General features: G+C 34.7%; 1 protein-coding gene across 1 annotated transcript in view; it reads right to left on the bottom strand.

Moving 5' to 3' along the window:
* LOC141498966 (uncharacterized) overlaps positions 1-18,845 on the bottom strand; it is a 263,553-nt gene that overhangs the window by 118,801 nt on the left and 125,907 nt on the right. The window contains exons 8-9 of the mRNA XM_074201973.1: positions 13,602-13,690; positions 8,271-8,385 (exon numbers count right to left, since the gene is read on the bottom strand). Of these exons, the coding sequence (XP_074058074.1) occupies positions 8,271-8,385; positions 13,602-13,690 (204 nt within the window). The remainder of the gene's footprint in view (positions 1-8,270; positions 8,386-13,601; positions 13,691-18,845) is intronic.

Below are 18,845 nucleotides of genomic sequence, written 5' to 3' on the forward strand. Positions count from 1 at the left end.
TAGCCTAAGATCAGCCCCAAAGGCTTTCACTGTAGGAAAAAACAACTGAAGAGTGGAGTCTTTGGCAGTGGGACTGATGGTCTAGGGCTTACCAGAAGGGCTGAAGGATGAGTTCCAGCCTCTAGCACCCCCTACTGCCTAGGTGGAGTTATTACACTCAGTGAGCAAAGCCTCTAGCTCCTCCTACTGGCTGGCCCACTTGGAGTTACTAAACCCAGTGGGTAAATCCTCTAGGGATTCCAATATAAAACTTCTGTGAACCAGTACCTTCCGCAACACAAGACTTAGGAAAATGAAGAAAGGCCAGTAGAAAGGGTGTCCTTAGAAAAATTCCTAGAAGAAAAAGCCCTAACTCAGAGGAACGTAGAACCTCTGAGGAGAATATGATTTGGTCTCCAGCACAAAAACACTTCCTTGATGAAATTAGCAAGGAGTTTAAAAATCAATTGGAAAATTTGGGAAAAGAAACCCAAGAGAAAATTAGCATCTTGCAACAAGAAAATAAATCCTTGGGAAATACAATTGGATAAATGCAAAAAGAAAAATGTTCTCTCAAAACTTCATTTGATCAAATGAAAAACTCTTACAAAAATAGAATTGACCAATTGGAAAAGGAACTGCAAAAGGTAAATAAAGATAATTATTCTCTTAAAAAAGAATGGATGAGGCAGCTAGGTGGTGCAGTGGATAGAGCACTGGCCCTGGAGTCAGGAGTACCTGGGAAGTTCCAATATAGCCTCAGACACTTAATAATTACCTAGCTGTGTGGCCTTGGGCAACCTACTTAAACCCATTGCCTTACAAAAAACTTTAAAAAAAAAAGAATGGAGTCTGTGGAAGCCAATGTCTTCATGAGACAAGAATATGTTAAACAAAACCAAAAAACTGGAAAAAATAGAAGAAAATGTATAATACCTCATCAGCAAAACCACTGACTTCAATAGTAGATCAAGGAGAGGTAACCTAAGAATTATTGGTCTTCCTGAAAACATTGAAGAGAAAAAAAAAGCCTGGACTCAATATTACAGAATTTAGTAATGGAAAACTGCCCTGATATCATGAAACCAGAGGGAAATAAAGTTATTGAAAGAATACATCAATCCACTCCAGAAAGGGATCCCAAAATGAAAATGCCAAGGAATATTGTGGCCAAATTCCAGAACTATCAGATAAAAGAGAAAATCCTGCAAGCAGCCAAAAAGAAACAATTTACATATCAAGTAGCCACAGTAAGGTTACACAGGACCAGGAAGCATCAACATTAAGGGATCAATGAAGAATTCATTATCTGGCAAAACTGAGCCTTCTAGGGCAAAAGATGGACATTTAATGAAATAGGATACTTCCAACTTTTCCTCATGAAAAGACCAGAGCTTAATAGAAAATTTGGACATCAAACAGGAGACTCAAGAGACACATGAAAAGGTAAAAAAGGGGATGGGAGTTAAAAAAATGAAAAAACTGTTATCCAATAAGATGAAACTGGCTATATCCATACTTGGGAGAAAGACTCTAATAACTTCCAATAATTGTAACTCTATTAGAGAGAATATACTTAGCCAGAAGTAATGGACACTCATGACATTTCAGTGACTCAGACAGAATGATTTAAAAACAATACCTACTTTAAAAAGAGGACAGTAAAGAGATGGGAGGATGGAGGAGACTGAATGGGGTAAATCTCATTACATTAAGAGATACAAAGGACTTATTGCAATAGAGAGGAAGAAGGGAGGAGGTGAGAACTGCCTGAATCTTACTCTCATCAGATTGGCTAAAAATGAACATACATACACACAGTTAAGTTAAGAAACTTATCTTACCTTGAAGGTATAAAAAGGGGGAAAGAGGGAAAAGGGAGGAAGAGGAAAGGGGGAACCAACAGAAGGAAGGGAAGGAAGAGGGGGCAAAGGGAAAGGGGGAAAAGGGGGAGGGCATTGGATATAGGAGGGCAAACACAGTTAAGGTGGTGGTATTCAGAAACAAAATACTGGGAATATGGATAAAGGGAAAAAAGGGGGGAAATACAAACAGGGAAGATAAAATAGAGGGCAATAAAGAGATAGCAATTATAACTTTGAATGTGAATGGGATGAACTCTCCCTTAAATGGAAGCAAATAGAAGACTAGATTAAAAACCAAAATGTTATAATATGCTGCTTACAAGTAACTCATTTGAAGCAGAGAGAGATGCATATAGAGTAAAAGTAAAAGGTTGGAACAAAATATATTTTGCTTCAGCTGAAGTGAAAAAAGTAGGGGTAACAATCCTTATCTCAGACAAAGCAGCTGAAAAAACAGATTGTGTTAAAAGAGATAAGGAAAGAAACTATATCCTCCTAAAAGGTACCATAGACAATAAAGTAATTTCAATACTAAATATGTATGTACCCAATGGTATAGCATTCATACTCTTGAAGAGAAGTTGAAGAAGTTACAGAAAGACATAGACAGCCAAACTCTATTAGTGGGAGACCTCAACTTCCCCACTCTCAGATTTAGATAAATCTAACCATATAATAAACAAGAAGGAAGTTAAGGAGGTAAATAGGTTGTTAGAAAACCTAGAGTTTTGGAGGAAATTGAATGAGGATAGAAAGGAATACATACTTTCTTTTCTGCAGTACAAACCACTTACACAAAAACTGACCATGTACTAGGGCATAAAAACTTAATAATCATCTGGCCTTAGACATTTAATAATTACATAGCTGTGTGGCCTTGGGCAAGCCACTTAACCCCATTGCCTTGCCAAAAAACCCAACCTCAATTGAAGAAAGGCAGAAATAGTTAATACATCTTTGTCATATTATAATGCAATAAAAATCACATGCAATATTGGGCCAGGGAGATATAGACCCAAAACTAATTGGAAACTAAATAACCTCATTTTAAAGAATCAGTGGAACAGCAAATTATAGAAAGAATTACATTTTTTATCCTAGATAATGACAATAATGGAACAACATCCCAAAACCTATGGGGAAACACTCAAGGCAGCTGTCAGGGGATATATTATATATCTTTAAATGCTTACATGAATAAATTAAAGAAAGAGGAAATCAATGAACTAAATTTGCAATTAAAAATAGAGAAAGAACAAATTAAAAACCTCCAATTAAATACCAAATTAGAAATTCTAAAAATTAAAGGAGAAATTAATAAAATAGAAAGTAAAAAAAATATTTAACTAATAATTAAAACCAAGAGCTGGTTTTGTGAAAAAAAACAATAAAATTAATAAATCTCTGGTCAATTTGATTAAAAAAAAGAAAGAAGAAAAATCAAATTGCTAGTATCATAAATGAAAAAGGTGAACTCACCACCAATGAAGAGGAATTAAAGTAATAATTTGGAATTATTTTGCCCAATTCTATGCCCATAAATTTGATAATCTAAGTGAAATGGATGAATATTTACAAAAATATAAGTTGCCCAGGTTAAATGAAGAGGAAATTAAACACTTAAATAATCCTATCTCAGAAAAAGAAATTCAACAAGCCATTATTGAACTCCCTAAGAAAAAAATCTCAAGGGACAGATGGATTCATAAGTGAATTCTATCAAACATTTAAGGAACAATTGGTTCCAATTCTATATAAACTCTTTGGAAAAATAGGTGAAGATGAAACTCTGTCTAACTTTTTTCTATGACACAATTATGGTGCTGATACCTGAACCAGGAAGAGTTAAAACAGAGAAAGAAATTTATAGACCTATCTCCCTGATGAATATAGATGCAAGAATCTTAAATAAAATCTTAGCAAAATGAATACAACAAGTTATCACTAGGATAATACATTATGACCAAGTAGGATTTATCCCAGGAATGCAGGGTTCATTCAATATTAGGAAAACTGTGAGTATAATTAATTATATCAATAACAAACCTATCAGAAATAATGATTATATCAATAGAGGCTGAAAAAGCTTTTGACAAAATACAGTACCCATTCCTATTAAAAACACAAGAGAGTGTAGGAATAAATGGATTGTTCCTTAGAATAATAAGCAGTATCTATATGAAACCATCAACAGCATTGTATGCAATGGGGATAGGCTAAAGGCATTCCCAATATGATCAGGGGTGAAACAAGGATGCCCATTATCACCACCACTATTCAATATCGTATTAGAAATGCTACCTTCAGCAATGAGAGAAGGAAAAAGAAATTGAAGGAATTAGAATTGGGAAGGAAGAGACAAAACTCTCACTATTTGCATGATGGTATACCTAGAGAATCCCCCAAAAAAATCATCTTACAAACTACTAGAAATAATTAACAACTTTAGCAAGGTTGCAGGATATAAAATAAACTCTCATAAATCCTCAACATTTCTATATATGACTAGCAAGATGCAGTAGAAAGAATTAGAAAGAGAAATCCCATTCAAAGTAACCTCAGACAACATAAAATACCTAGGAGTCTACCTGGTAGACTCAGAAAATTTTTGAAAACTTCTCACACAAATAAAATTAGATTTACATAACTGGGCAAACATCAGCTTCATGGATAGGCCGAGCAAATATAATAAAAATGATAATTCTACCAAAATCAAACTATTTGTTAAATACCCTACCAATCAAAATTCCAAAAAATTACTTTAATGAGTTAGAAAAAATTGTAAGTAAATTCATATGGAGAAATAAAAAGTCTAGAATCTCCAGGGATTTAATGAAAAAAAGTGAAAAAGAAGATGGCTTAGTCCTACCAGAACTAAAATTATATTATAAGTTATTAGTCATCAAAACTGGCTAAGAAATAGAGTGGTGGATCAGTGGAATAGACTAGGTGCAAAAGCAGGAAACAATTATAGTAATCTGCTGTTTGATAAACCCAGAGTCCAGCTATTGGGATAAATACTCTCTCTTTGATATAAAAACTGTCGGGAAAATTGGAAGTTAGTATGGAAGAAACTGGGATTAGATCAACACCTCACACACCTTATACCAAAATAAGATCAAAATGGATACAGGTTTTAGATGTAAAAAATATAAGCAAACTAGAAGATCAAGGAATATTTTACCTTTCAGAGTCAAATTCTTAAAATAAAAAACATGCCATTCTCCAATTGACAAATGGTCAAAAGAGATGCAAAGGCAATTTACAGCTGAGGAAATCAAAGCAATTCATAGTCATATGAAAAATTGCTCTAAATCACTAATTATTAGAGAAGTGCAAATCAAAATATCTCTGAGGTACTAACCTCACACCTCTTAAACTGACCAATGTGACCAAAAAAGACAATGATCAATGTTGGAAGGGATGTGGGAAATATGGGACACTATTACATTGTTGATGGAGCCATGAACTCATCCAACCTTTCTGGAGAGCAATTTGGAATTATGCCCAAAGCGCAACAAAAATATGCATACCCTTTGATCCAGCAATACCACTTATGGGTCTATACCCTGAAGAGATTATGAAAAAAGGGTAAAATCATCATTTGTACAGAAATATTCATAGCAGCCCTGTTTGTGGTGGCAAAGAATTGGAAATCAAGTAAGTGTCCTTCAATTGGGGAATGACTTAGCAAACTGTGGTATATGTATGTCATAGAACACTATTGTTCTATTAGAAGCCAGGAGGGATGGGAATTCACGGAAGCCTAGAGGGATTTGCATGACCTGAGGCTGAGTGAGATGAGCAGAACCAAAAAAACCCTAACAGCAACATGGGGGTGATGATCAACCTTGATGGACTTGCTCATTCCATCAGTGCAATAATCAGGGACAATTTGGGGCTCTCTCCAATGGAGAATATCATCTGTATCCAGAGAAACAACTGTGGAGTTTGACCAAAGTCCAAGGACTATTACCTTAAATTTAGAAAAAGAAAACCTGATATCTTAATTGTCTGATCTTGCTATCTCTTATACTTTATGTTTCTTCCTTAAGGATATGATTTCTCTCTTATCATATTCAATTTGGATCAATATATACCATGGAAACAATGTAAAGACTGACAAATTGCCTTCTGTGGGGGGTGGGGGGAGGGAAGTAAGATTAGGGGAAAATTTATAAAACTTAAAATAAATAAAATATTTTTAAAATGTTATCTTATTATGTAATCTTGCTATATCTCATACTTTATGTTTCTTCCTTAAGGATATGATTTCTCTCTCATCACATTCAACTTAGATCAATGCATTCCATGGAAACATTGTAAAGATTAGCAGACTTCCTTCTATGGGGGGTGGGGGAGGGAAGCAAGATTAGTGGGGGAAAGGGGGGTGACTAGGTGGCGCAGTGGATAGAGCACCAGCCCTGGAGTCAGGTGTACCTGAGTTCAAATCTGGCCTCAGACACTTAATAGTTACCTAGCTGTGTGGCCTTGGGCAAGCCACTTAACCCCATTGGCTTGCAAAAACTAAAAAAAAAAAAAAAAGGCTTAGGGGGAAAATTGTAAAATTCAAAATAAATAAAATATTTTTAAAAAAAGAATTTCTTACTTAAGTTTGTTTAGGTTTCCTTAGTCTGATCCCTTTACTAGTCTCTGCCACCTTTTAGTCATCTTTGGGTGGCATTTATAGTTTGGACAAAGGAGTTTATTTCACTTTCTTTTCAATTTTATCATCAGAACATGGTTCAGTTTATGTGGGGGAAAACAGGTTTCTTCTAAATCTTTCACATCACTATCATACATAGAAGTCTAATAGTGTCCATTTTGAAATATGTAATATCTCTTCTAAACTATTTAAAGTTGAATGTTTTGTAAAAAAAAATATCAAAAATCACAATATCCGAGAAACAAAAAGAAGGGACTTTACAGGTTATCTAGTCCAACCTGCTCAACTTATAGATGACCAAACTGATTTCCAGAGAAATGAATTCTTTCCCAAAGTCACAAGGCAATGAGTGATAGAAATGAGACTCCAAATTTAGAACTCTCTTACTATGCCAAACTATATGCTAGTTTTTAATAAACAAGAAATTTAACTTTGTCATTAGAATAGTTAATATTTTGGTCTTTGTCTTATATCTTACTTTTTAAAAAAACTCAAACATCAGTTCCAAGGTTAGTTAAGTAACTTAAAGTACTTTAGAGAAACTGAATATTAATGTACCTTGAAATTCTTTGAAAACACAAAATAAGGTATATTATCGAGTCTCTTAAGAACATCATTTGGCAAAAAGAAAACAAAGTACTTATAAGGAGAAAAGTTTCGGTCACAATAACAAGCAGTATGATATCGGAAAATGGGTTTTTTTAACCTGCAAAAACTTTTTTATTTTTATATATTTCATAGGATGGTTTCAGGGATAAAAACAAATGAAATCTGTTTCTGGCACTTTGAAATCATAAAGTAAACTTTGAAAGAAACACAGTTAAATAGTTTTCTTTTTATGTTTATATCTCTATAAACTTTTGTAATCTAAATGCAAATTGATTATTTTTATTTGAAAAGATGAGAATTTTGATTAAGAAGTGAGAATATAAAAAAATTAAAATACATTATTATATTTTTCTCCTCTCACTAGTCTAAATAGTGATCTCATTTTTGAAACAACCACCTCTAATACAGCAGTTATGGAAGCCTCTACAATGTCAAATATCAAAAATAAAATATGCTCTGGCATATTTTAGTCATCTGCTTCAGTGCAGACCATGCAACTGGAACTTTACAAGTAGGGCTATTGCAGGCTATTACCTCCAGTGAGGACTAAACAAATTTAGAACAGATGGGTAGATAGATAGATAGACAGATATATAGATATAGATAGATAGATAGATAGATAGATAGCGCATCATTTATAGCCTAGCAACAGGACTTGGTGCTTATTAATCATAGTTGTAATTTATTATTTTTTAAAAGTACATGTAATTTTAAAATGCAATGTAATTCATTGGCTTCAACAATAAGATAATACATCCTGTTAATCATATATCAAAGATCTGTGATTTTGCCAGTGTGGGAAGTCCCTTTTTCAGTACAGATGGCAGAATATCTGTGATTTAGCAGTTCTCTTAATCATAGGCCTAATGAGTGTCAGAGATGAAATTGGAATACAGTTTTCCTTTCTCCAAATCCAGGACTATATACATATATGTGTGTGTGTGTGTGTGTGTGTGTGTGTGTGTGTGTGTGTGTGTGTGTTTGTGTACCCATTCTGCCATGCCACTTTCTCTCACAGACACTACTCACTGAAAAATAAGTTTTAGTTTCAGTTAATATTTGTTTTTTTAAGATCACATTACATGATAATTCATATTGCAAAAGGAAATGACAAGCTAGGTCAAATTCTGACTCCATTTAATAAAACTTACTTGATGGGTTTTTTGTAGTTTACATTGAAGGCTCTGGCATATTTTAATCATTTGCTTCAGTTCAGACCGTGCAACTGGAACTTCACAAGTAGGGCTATTACAGTCAAGAAAAGATCTGTTTTGTAAAATATAAAGGAATGTTACATTTATAGTGTGTTATGCCCATTTAAGGAGTTTGTCAATAAAACACAAAATAACATTTTTGCTTCCAACTGATCCATTTAATTAGGCACTCCAAACACTTGTTAGTTACCATCTTAGACTTTACAGTAACATAGAAGGCATTCTGCCAACTCTCTTGTTTTACAGATGGTACCTCAGGAAATTATGGGACAGTCTTGTACATAGTCATACAGTTGAGTCGGAGAGGAAAAGATGTTATTAAAACCCAGATATCTTTCTCCCAATCTGGTGCTCTTTTTACTACATCAGGATCAAGCTTTTAGTTATTTCCATACTACTACTATAAAGAATACAAAGAAGTGAACTTGGAATTTCAGTGGCACAAGGATCTCTCAGGTAAAGAATCTCTCTATACTTACGGAGATTGAAGACAATCTCTCCACAACCCTAATATTTGAGAATTGTCTAGGGCCCTTAATGATCATTCTATTTGCCTAACTTTTCTGGCTTTAAGACTTTCTGTCTACTCATTATGCACATTACCCCTCTTTTGTCTATTTATTTATTCATTCATTCACTCAGTTAATATCTGTCCCTTTACTATTAACATGTTTAAGTCAAAGCAAATTCATTAACAAATCCATACCAAAATATTACTGTATAATTTAACAAAGATTAATGTTATTTCAATTTAGGTTGAAAGTGAGAAAAAGTAACCCAATGTATAAGAGACATATAAAAGACATATAATAGATTTCTAATCCAGTTTTCTTTTGTTGGGTGTCAGTGAGGTTTTGGTCAGGAGCTATAATTTTACTGGTACATGGATCTCTAAAAACTAATATTAAACTGTTCTTTAATTTATTGTATTAGACACCAGAGCACCAAAAAGTTGAGCAACTTGACCAGGGTCACAGACACACACACACACACACACACACACACACACACACACACACACACAGAGTCATGGAAATCTGGATTTTCCTGTCCCCAAATCCTCTATGCAATCTGCCATCTTGCCTCTCATGCCAGACTCTCATATTAGTCTATCAAAATGCATTTATTAAGTTCCTATTATGAGTCAGACAGTGTGGGCACTGATCAGAGTAATTGGTCAGTTGCGGAATATTTCCAAACCAAAGGTCCATCCACCTCAAGAACAAGAGAACAACCAGAAAGAGGGCAGCCTCTCACTCATTGCATACCATATGCCCTCCCTGGTCAAAAGAACCTGCTGCTAAGAAACTAGTGGACAACCTGCTTCTAGTAAGAGGATTTAGCAGCAGCAGCAGAAATATTACCTGATGTAAATCTAAATAATTGGGAAAATATTCATTTTTTCATATGTAAGTTAAGTCAATATAATAAAAGTGAAATTACTACTTAAATTAACTTAGTTATTCAGTGTTGTACCAATCAAGCGAAAATATTATTTTACATATCTTGAAATAATAACAACGAAATTCAAATGGAGGAAGGAATAAATATCAAGAATCTTAAGGAAATTAATGAAAAAGTGGTAAAAATGGGACTTATGAGTATCAAATCTCAAATGATACAAAAAAACTAATGTATGTACTAGTTTAAAAATACAAATCTCAATCAGTAGAACTGATTAGATACAGAAACTTCAGATGGAAATGAACACAATAGCATGGTGTTTGATAAACTCAAAGACCCAGTCACTGAAGTAAGAACAAAATAGCAGGAAAACTGAAATCAGTATAGCATAAATTAGTACCAGTCAATATTTTACACTATAAATAAACCTAGATACACATGAGGTGACATCACAAGCAAATCAGAGGAGCAAAGAAGAAATTACCTTGCCAAAAAAGGGATAGGAAAGATCAGAGATGACAAAAAGGTCAGTTTTATTATATAAAGTTAAAATTGTGTTTCACAAAGGAAACTAATACAGTTAAAATTAGAAAGGAAATAGATAACTGGGGGAAAATCTTTACAGAAAGTTTCTCTAGTAAAAGTCTCATATCTAAGATGTATGAGGAATTCAAATTTATAATTCTTAAGAGCCATTTCCAATAAATAAATAGACAAAGCATATGAACATAGGAACCATATGAAAAAGGTAAAAAGGAAAAAAAAATCACTACTAATTAGATAATTAAAGCAACTTTGAGGATCCATCTTATATCTGTCCAATTAACAATAGACAAGGAGAAAATGAAAAATGTTGGATAAGCTGTGGGAAAAATAGACATACTAATGGATTGATGGTGGAGTTGTGAACTGGGCCATTCATTATGGAAAGCAATTTAGAACAAAGCTGCGAAAGTTACCATACTGTGTATCTCCTTTGACCGAGCAGTGCCATTAATAGACCTCTACTTCAAAGGGATCAAAGAAAGAGGAAAATGAAACATATATAAATGTGGATGTTTATTGTAATTCTTTTTACTAGCAAAAACTAAAAGCCAACCGAGTACCAATATATTGATGAAAATTACTATGCTGGTGTAGCTAAGTGGTGCAGTGGTTAGAGCACCAGAGTCAGGAGGTACTGAGGTGAAAACTGACCTCAGACACTTAATAGTTACCTATCTGTGTGACCTTGGGCAAGTAACTAACTTAACCCCATTGCCTTGCAAGGAAAAAAAAAAACTAGTTTGCCCTAAAAAATGAAGTAGACAATTTCATAGGAAAGTGGACAGATTTCTATGAATTAATGCAGAGGGAAGTAAAAGCAGAATTACAATTTATATAGTCACAAAATTATAATGAAAAACTTTGAAAGACTTTAAAACTCTACTCAAAGCAATAACAAAACATAAATCTAGGAAACCAAGGATAAAATACCCACCTCCTGCCAAAAACATGATAAATTTAAAATTCAAAATGAGACAATTTTTAGATACAGCTAGCATGGAAATTTGTTTTGCTTAATTACATAAATGTATTATATTTCTTTTTTCTTTTTTGGTTGTTCAATTGAAGAAGAAAATAGGAAAGTAAATCAATGCCTATAAAATAATTTGTTTATTTTATGAAATATATAGTAATTATTATTTTATTGTTATTATTATTATCATTATTGCTCTTAGATTTTGGTACACTTCTACCAAACTTTTACTTCCAGTCTAAAGAAAGATTTTGCTTTGTGCTGCTTTGTTTATTATCTCATAACTTATCTCCAACACAAAGGCAAAATTCTCTAAAATCTTTTCCAGCTCTATGATTCTAATTAACATCAGAGCTAATGAATTCCTGATTGAATACGGAAGTCACTAAAATATGCCATATGCCAGGACAATGACATAGATAACAAAAGCAACACTACAATGTTATTGGACAAAGATAGGAAAACACAGCTTTTCAAAATTATCATTTCTTAATCCACAACCTATATTAATAATGTAAAGAGCTATTTCCCAGTAAAACTAATGTAAATTTATAATTTTTGTAAATGTATGTCTTTAAAATAAAAACATACAATATTTTTATAGTACTTTCTTGGTACTGTTCTATCATTTATCATTTCTATCTGATTTGTGCACTCATATGAATCTGTCCTCTCACCCTATCTCATTTACTACATTATAACCTTCATGAAAGCAGGAATTTTATATTCCTTTTATAGTCATCACAATGAAAGGTGCATATTAAAATAAGTGGTTTTGGAATTAATTGCACTGAACTTCCTTCAGGTCCTCTTTCTCTCTTTCTTCCTTCCTTTTTTTCTTTTAAAGAATAAGCAAACTTATTTAAAGGTCAAATAAGCCAAATAAAGGTCACAATTTAGCTCAAGCAAGTTAATAATTATCTATATGCAACTCTACCCCAGAAGTCTTAGTGGGTCAGTTACTTATGCTTCACTCTCCTACCCAAGTCCAAGCCAGCTTCAATTATCTGAAGATAGAATAAGCTGACTGATGATACCCTTGGCGTCTGAGCATTCACCTCTGGGGTACTGGTTGATCACCTATAATAAATGTCCTGTTGGCAACTCAAATTTATACTCAAATGAATTTGTGTTCTCATCAATGAAAGTACTCCCTCCAATGATGCAATTCATAGCCTCTCTGGGCTTGCTCATCCAGAGATTAATACTCTCATTCTTCCATAAGTATACCATAGAAAGTCAGTATGTGTTGGGGTACCTACCTATGGCCTGAAATCATGGCCATAGTTTTCATTTATTGCTACTCCTTCATCTCACCAACCCAATCTCTGTCTTGTTCACACTTTTCCTTGATGATGTCTTCCCAAGGTCTTGTATGTAAAGTGCTACAGCTTGTTAATGCATACCATGTACTCTCTATTGTCATTTGGGAAAATCTCAATTTCAGCTCTTTAAAGAATGTTCTACAAACTTTCAATCACACAAGTAAGCTTTTTATAGCATTTTTTGCAAGGAAAATGGGGTTAAGTGGCTTGCCCAAGGCTGCACAGCTAGTTAATTATTAAGTGTCTGAAACTGGATTTGAACCCAGATACTCCTGACTCCAGGGCCGGTGCTTTATCCACTGCATCACCTAGCTGACCTCAAGTAAGCTTTTGATATTAATTTTTAAAAGGACCATAGATTTTTGTTTCTGGAAGACATTTGTAGTCATTAAAAGAACTTTGCAAATTCCCAAAAGCATCCTGTCTACTTCCCTCCTTGTGATTCCATTCTTAATTAAACATAGACAGAGAGAGAGAGAGAGAGACAGAGAGACAGAGACAGAGACAGAAAGGTGAGAGGAGGCAAGATGATAAGAGAAGAGAAGGGGAGCAGAAGGGAAAGTTACAATTTCAAATAGTGCCTTAGAGCATTGAGAGGTTTAAATTAATCAATCAGAATCACACCTCTAGTATGTGTCAAATGTAGGACTTGAACTAATGTCTTTCTGACTCCAAGGTCATCTATCTTAGTCAGGTCTCTTCACTTTTTTAAGTTGTTTTCAAGACTTCTTATGCTTATGTCAATATATGTGTAATATATATTGACATCAACATAAGAAGTATTTAAATATATACAGATAGTATGATAAATGTGTACATATATTTTATATGGACAAAATTATATTGATAATGTTTAAGATTTTTTCTGATGACAAGACAAAAAACAAAATCAAAAAACCCACTATCTCTCCTAATATTTCAAATTAAATCTGAAGGGGTGAGGGAGAAGAGAAAGAGAGATGCAAAGAATATCAAAAGTTGGCAAAGACATCAATACATCAATTTGCCTCTATTCCTTACCTGAGTTTTTCAGAGAGAGGATTCAAAGCTTCATTCAGTTCTAGCAGAAGGGTGGACCGAGAACTTAATCCCTCTGTAAGCAGTACTACCTATTGAGAAAAGAATTACAATGTGATTATAAAATGCCACAGTAAAATGGTGTCTATTTTATTCAGCACTATATTTCAAGAAGTTCTCTCTCTCTCTCTCTCTCTCTCTCTCTCTCTCTCTCTCTCTCTCTCTCTCTCTCTCTCTCTCCTCTGCTTACATTTATCTTTCATTCAGGAAGGATATATATTTGCAGTTTACTTTATAAATTATTAACTTAGATTGCCTTAGTTTATGCAAGCCTAATATTCAGAAATGTTTTTCTAATTTATATTCTTTATAAAATTTGAATTTATAATTTCTAAAATCAGAAGTACAATATAATTTCATGAGACAACTTTTTTGTGATACTACTAAAAACCTTTATTAAACTAGTATAGCTATGTACTTCATATTAGGCTTTGAGTCTAGAACACATGGGTTTAAATTTCTCCTCTGAAAAAAGTTAACCAGGGACAAATCATTCAAATTCTCTAAGCCTCTGCTTTCTCATATGTAAAATATAGATAAGGATATCTAAAGCACCTAACTCAATACATTTTTTTAAAAATTGTTTTTGTAAGGCAATGGGGTTAAGTGACTTGCTCAAGGTCACATAGCTAAAGGCCACCAAGGGCCACAGCTGTTTCTTTTTGGTCAAACAATTACTATTTGCCCTATAATTTCATTAAGTTCAATTAAGAAATTTTTCTATTCTTCTTAACAGAGGGAAAGCCTTTCTTTATACTTTGTTTAAGAGCCCCAACACTCATTTGTCACCTAATTTACATTCTATAATTTTATCAATTCTTCCCTCCCTCCTTCCCTCTCTCCCCCTTCTTTCCCTCTTTCCTTCCTTCCTTCCTTCCTTCCTTCCTTCCTTCCTTCCTTCCTTCTTCCTTCCTTCCTTCTTCCTTCCTTCCTCTCTTACATGTTGCAATTTCATTGCTGAATGGGAAAAAATAAATTGATCAAGAATCCCTTGAATAGTCCTTGCTACCCACTAAAAAAATTAAATCAAATACCAAAGAGGGCAGAGGAAATAAACCTTAGTGCATTTAAAGAACTTTGTCCCTTAAAAGAGAAGCATTGTTCTATTTAAAGCCTATAATATAATTGCCTGATTTGGCATTTATCTCATCCAACTCATACCAAGCCCGCCTCTTCAATATCTCAATATCTCCAACAAGAAATCATCAATGATTTATTTGGAGACCCATTATATACCAAGGCAAACCAGTGTACCATTAGAAATATTTCCCTTTCTTCAAACCAAATCAGACTCTCCACAACTTTCACCCATTGTTCCTATTTCTATCTTCTGGAGCCTGGAAAAACAAGTCTAGGTTTTGCTTTTTGCTTCTGTTTTCTGTATGAAAGGCCTTCAAATTCTTGAAAATGGTCATAAGGTCACAGCAAAATCTTCAATCTTCACATTGTACCATATGGTCCAAAAGATAGCAAGAGCCTAAACAGAGTAGAGTAGAAGATAGCAAAAGTTCCTGGATCCAGAGACTGGATTCCTAGAACTCTCTCTACCTCATTTTCTGCCATCTCTTAAGAGTAAGAGACAGCTATCTTTGCATCTCTGGGCTTAGGAGAGAGTCAGTCTCTAGGGATACTGGGCAATGTATAGATGCCCTCCAGGGTGTAAGCCAGCTTTCAATCTCTAGTCTCTGATCCCTGTGTGTCCAGCTCTCTTTGGAGCTCTGACCCCCTCTCAAAAAAAAAAAAAAAGTCAGATGCACAACTAACCTCCTTTTGAACAGTTTCAGCACAAAGGGTGGCCCTGACTTACAAGTTACAATATATCCCCAATCATCTTCAATGAGTCCACAAGAGATCAACCACATACTCCATAGGGACATGTAATAAATGTCCCAAACAAAGGCTGTAACCTAATCAAATAAGACTTCTAGGCAGTGCGATGGCTAAAGGGCTGAATTTGGAGTCAGGAAGATGCCAAGTTCTGTCTCAAATATTTACTAGTCATGTGCCCTGGTCAAGTCACTTAAACTCTCATCAGAAAGATGAGAAATAATCATACCACCTATCCCCCCGGGTTGTCATGATGATTCGATGAAATAACATACAAAAACTGTATAAAATTATTTATAAATATTAGCTATAATAATAATAATAAATTAGTATTAGTAATAATGTTCATATTATTACTACTACTAATGATGACGATGATGGTGGTGATGATAATTATGATAAAAAAGTCCCTCTACACTGGATAGAAATTATTAACTAGATTTCATGAACCTAGGCTTAATATTAATTTTATTTGCCATCGATGAACCTTGGACAAATAACTTCACTTCTCTGGACCCCAGTTTACTGACATATAAAATGAAGAGGCTAAATTTAGATGGTCTTTAGGTTTCCTTGAAGCTTTAAATTCTATGATTTAGCAAACAAGTTGGGGTTAAAATTATAGATAGGCAAATCACCAAAGTGAAAAGGATAACAAGAGAATAGGAAAAAAATAGTTATATAGAGAGACAGCATTGAAGAAATAGTCTTAAGAAAAACACACAATTTAAAAAAAACAAGTTAAGAAGACTGAAGAAGAGTCAGACAATGAAAACTAGGAAAGTCATAGGTAAAGGAAGGAAGGAGCTTGAAGGAGAGGGAAAGAAGGAAGGAGGGAAGGAAGGAAGGAAGGAAGGAAGGAAGGAAGGAAGGAAGGAAGGAAGGAAGGAAGGAAGGAAGGAAGGAAGGAAGGAAGGAAGGAAGGAGGTTGGAGGGAGGGAGGGAGGGAAGAAGGAAGGAAGGAGGAAGGAGGAAGGAAGGGAGGGAAGGGGAGGAAGGAAGGGAGGGAAGGGAAGGAAGGAAGGAGGGGAGGAGAGAGAGGGAGAGAGGGAACAATTTATTAAACACTTGTTTTGTTGCTGAGGAAAATGTGGCTGAAATTTCAGGGATAAAAAGATTTATTTAAGTATTGCTATGATTAGCATAAGCTAAGGGGAAAGAAAGATTAAAGGGCAGGAAACCATTGATTCCTAAGCAACCTAAACAACCTAATCCATGAGAGGTTGAGCAGTAAGGAAGATCATGGGAGCGATAAAGTCCGTGGGGAACCAGGCTCCCCAAGAATGGGCTAGCTTCAAGGAACACAAAAGACAAACAAGTCAACTCAAGACTGGGTGAGCTTTTAAGGAGAATGTAGGGAGAAAGTGGGTAGAGAATGGGTAGCACAAGGAATAGTGGATGAGGTAATGAGAGCTATGCTGATAGGGGCTGTAACTCAAAGACTTAATACTTCCAGGCTAGGACAGGGGACCATTCTTTTGTTAATTAGGAGGGCCAAGGTACTCTAACCTCTTGTTAATATCTTGAACAATGGGATGGGGAATAGGTGAAGCTACTTGGTGAGCACAGTGGATACAGATGAATATATATGAAACATTTCTCAGTCTAATATTTTTCCTACTAGGACACTTCAGTGGTGCAGTGGATAGAGCACTGGTCTTGGACACAGGAGCAAGGGAGTTTGAATATCAGATATTTGACACTTACTAGCTGTGTGACCTTGGGCAAGTCACTTAATTCTTGCCTCGAATCCAGGGTCATCTCCAGCACCCCCTCATTCAAATCCAAATTCTGTGCTTGTTATGACATCACCTTCCTGATATGATGGTCTTCTTCGTGAAGGAAGGACAAACATCATCATTTTTGCTGGGAATTGTGCTAAGAACTGGGGACACAAGCACATACAAATAGGAAAATAGTCCTCAAGGAATTATATTGCAATGGGATAGATGTGAGAAATGGCCTCTTGTGAAATTTCCTCATGAAAACCTTCTTCATATAGTTTCTGGGTTTGCCTCGGGAGGTAGATTCCCAAATATTTAATGTTGTCTACAGTTATTTTAAATGGAATATCTCTTTTTGTCTCTTGCTCTTGAACTTTGTTGTACATTTATATAGAAAGAAAACAGCTTATACACAGATGATGAGAATGATCTTCAAGTGAAGCTTCCTCAGAATACCTCGTATCATTGTGGGTCACTGAAAAAGTACAAAGGAAAAAAAAACACTGTCTAGTTTCCATAGCACTTGTGATTCTTGGAAGCTGATTGGACATCTCCAAATTTGATCAGAGGAAATGTATAATGAGATTTTGGATAATGATATGTATAAAGCATATAATGAGATTTTGTAGAACATCACTTTTAATGGGGGTACAGATTAAGCTATGAATAATTATGTTTATAAGGATTGAAAACTAACTTTCCTATAGGATAGAGATTAGTTATTAATAATTAGGATAATGAGGATTGAATTTGCTTTTCACTGGTTGGGTAGAATTAGTAAAAATGATTGTGAACTAGTTTAGTAGCCAATGGTGGGACAAAACAGAATTTAGAGGTAGGATTATTATTACTATAAAAGTGACCTGCAAATTTTTATTTTTGGATATTCCCTGGCTAATGTTACTTTAACAATGGGGGCTGGATCCCTCTTCTCATTAAAATAAAGACTTTTCCTGCAAATAGGGAAGAATTGGTAGAGGAGTGGTAAGAAAGTTGTTTAGTAATAGAAATTTGGTTAGTGTTTGGAAAAAATGAATTGGGTGAAATAAAGGAGCAAGTAGCTGAAAAGCAGATGTTGAGACAATCTAAAGTTGCCCTCAGACCTAGACTATGAACTCTTTATTCCTGTAAGCAACTATCTCACAAAATAGGCAATATTAATAGGACAATATTAAGTCCAAAGGAAGTCAGCAACAGCACTGGAAGAAGAATGAATCACAAAATGGAAACTCTGGATAAAACTGATGGCAAAGGGAAGTGGGTTTTGTAGAGGTGGTCCTAAGAACTGAGGGAAACTCCAGCAAGTCCCCAGTAGAAGAGAGGATGATTTTGAAATCCAGAAAGGAGTCTGAAATAGGGGTAGGAGGAGATGTATTCAGGAGAGAAATGAGGAATGGGGGGAAAATCAGCAGGGAGAGGGAGAGAGAGAGAGAGAGAGAGAGAGAGAGAGAACATAAGATTAAGACTTGGGGGATTCCTCTAATTAATGAATAGGAAAAGGATAAATGGAACAAAGGAACTGAGAAGGCAGTGGTGACTGTGGCCTCTTATTATTTACTCAATATGCACATAGAGGGGTATCAAATAGTTTGGCAGGTAATCTGGCATTTAAGTGAAGAGTTGTCAAAAAGTTCAG

This window comes from Macrotis lagotis, chromosome X (genome assembly GCF_037893015.1).
Source record: "Macrotis lagotis isolate mMagLag1 chromosome X, bilby.v1.9.chrom.fasta, whole genome shotgun sequence".
Classification (NCBI taxonomy): Eukaryota; Metazoa; Chordata; class Mammalia; order Peramelemorphia; family Peramelidae; genus Macrotis; species Macrotis lagotis.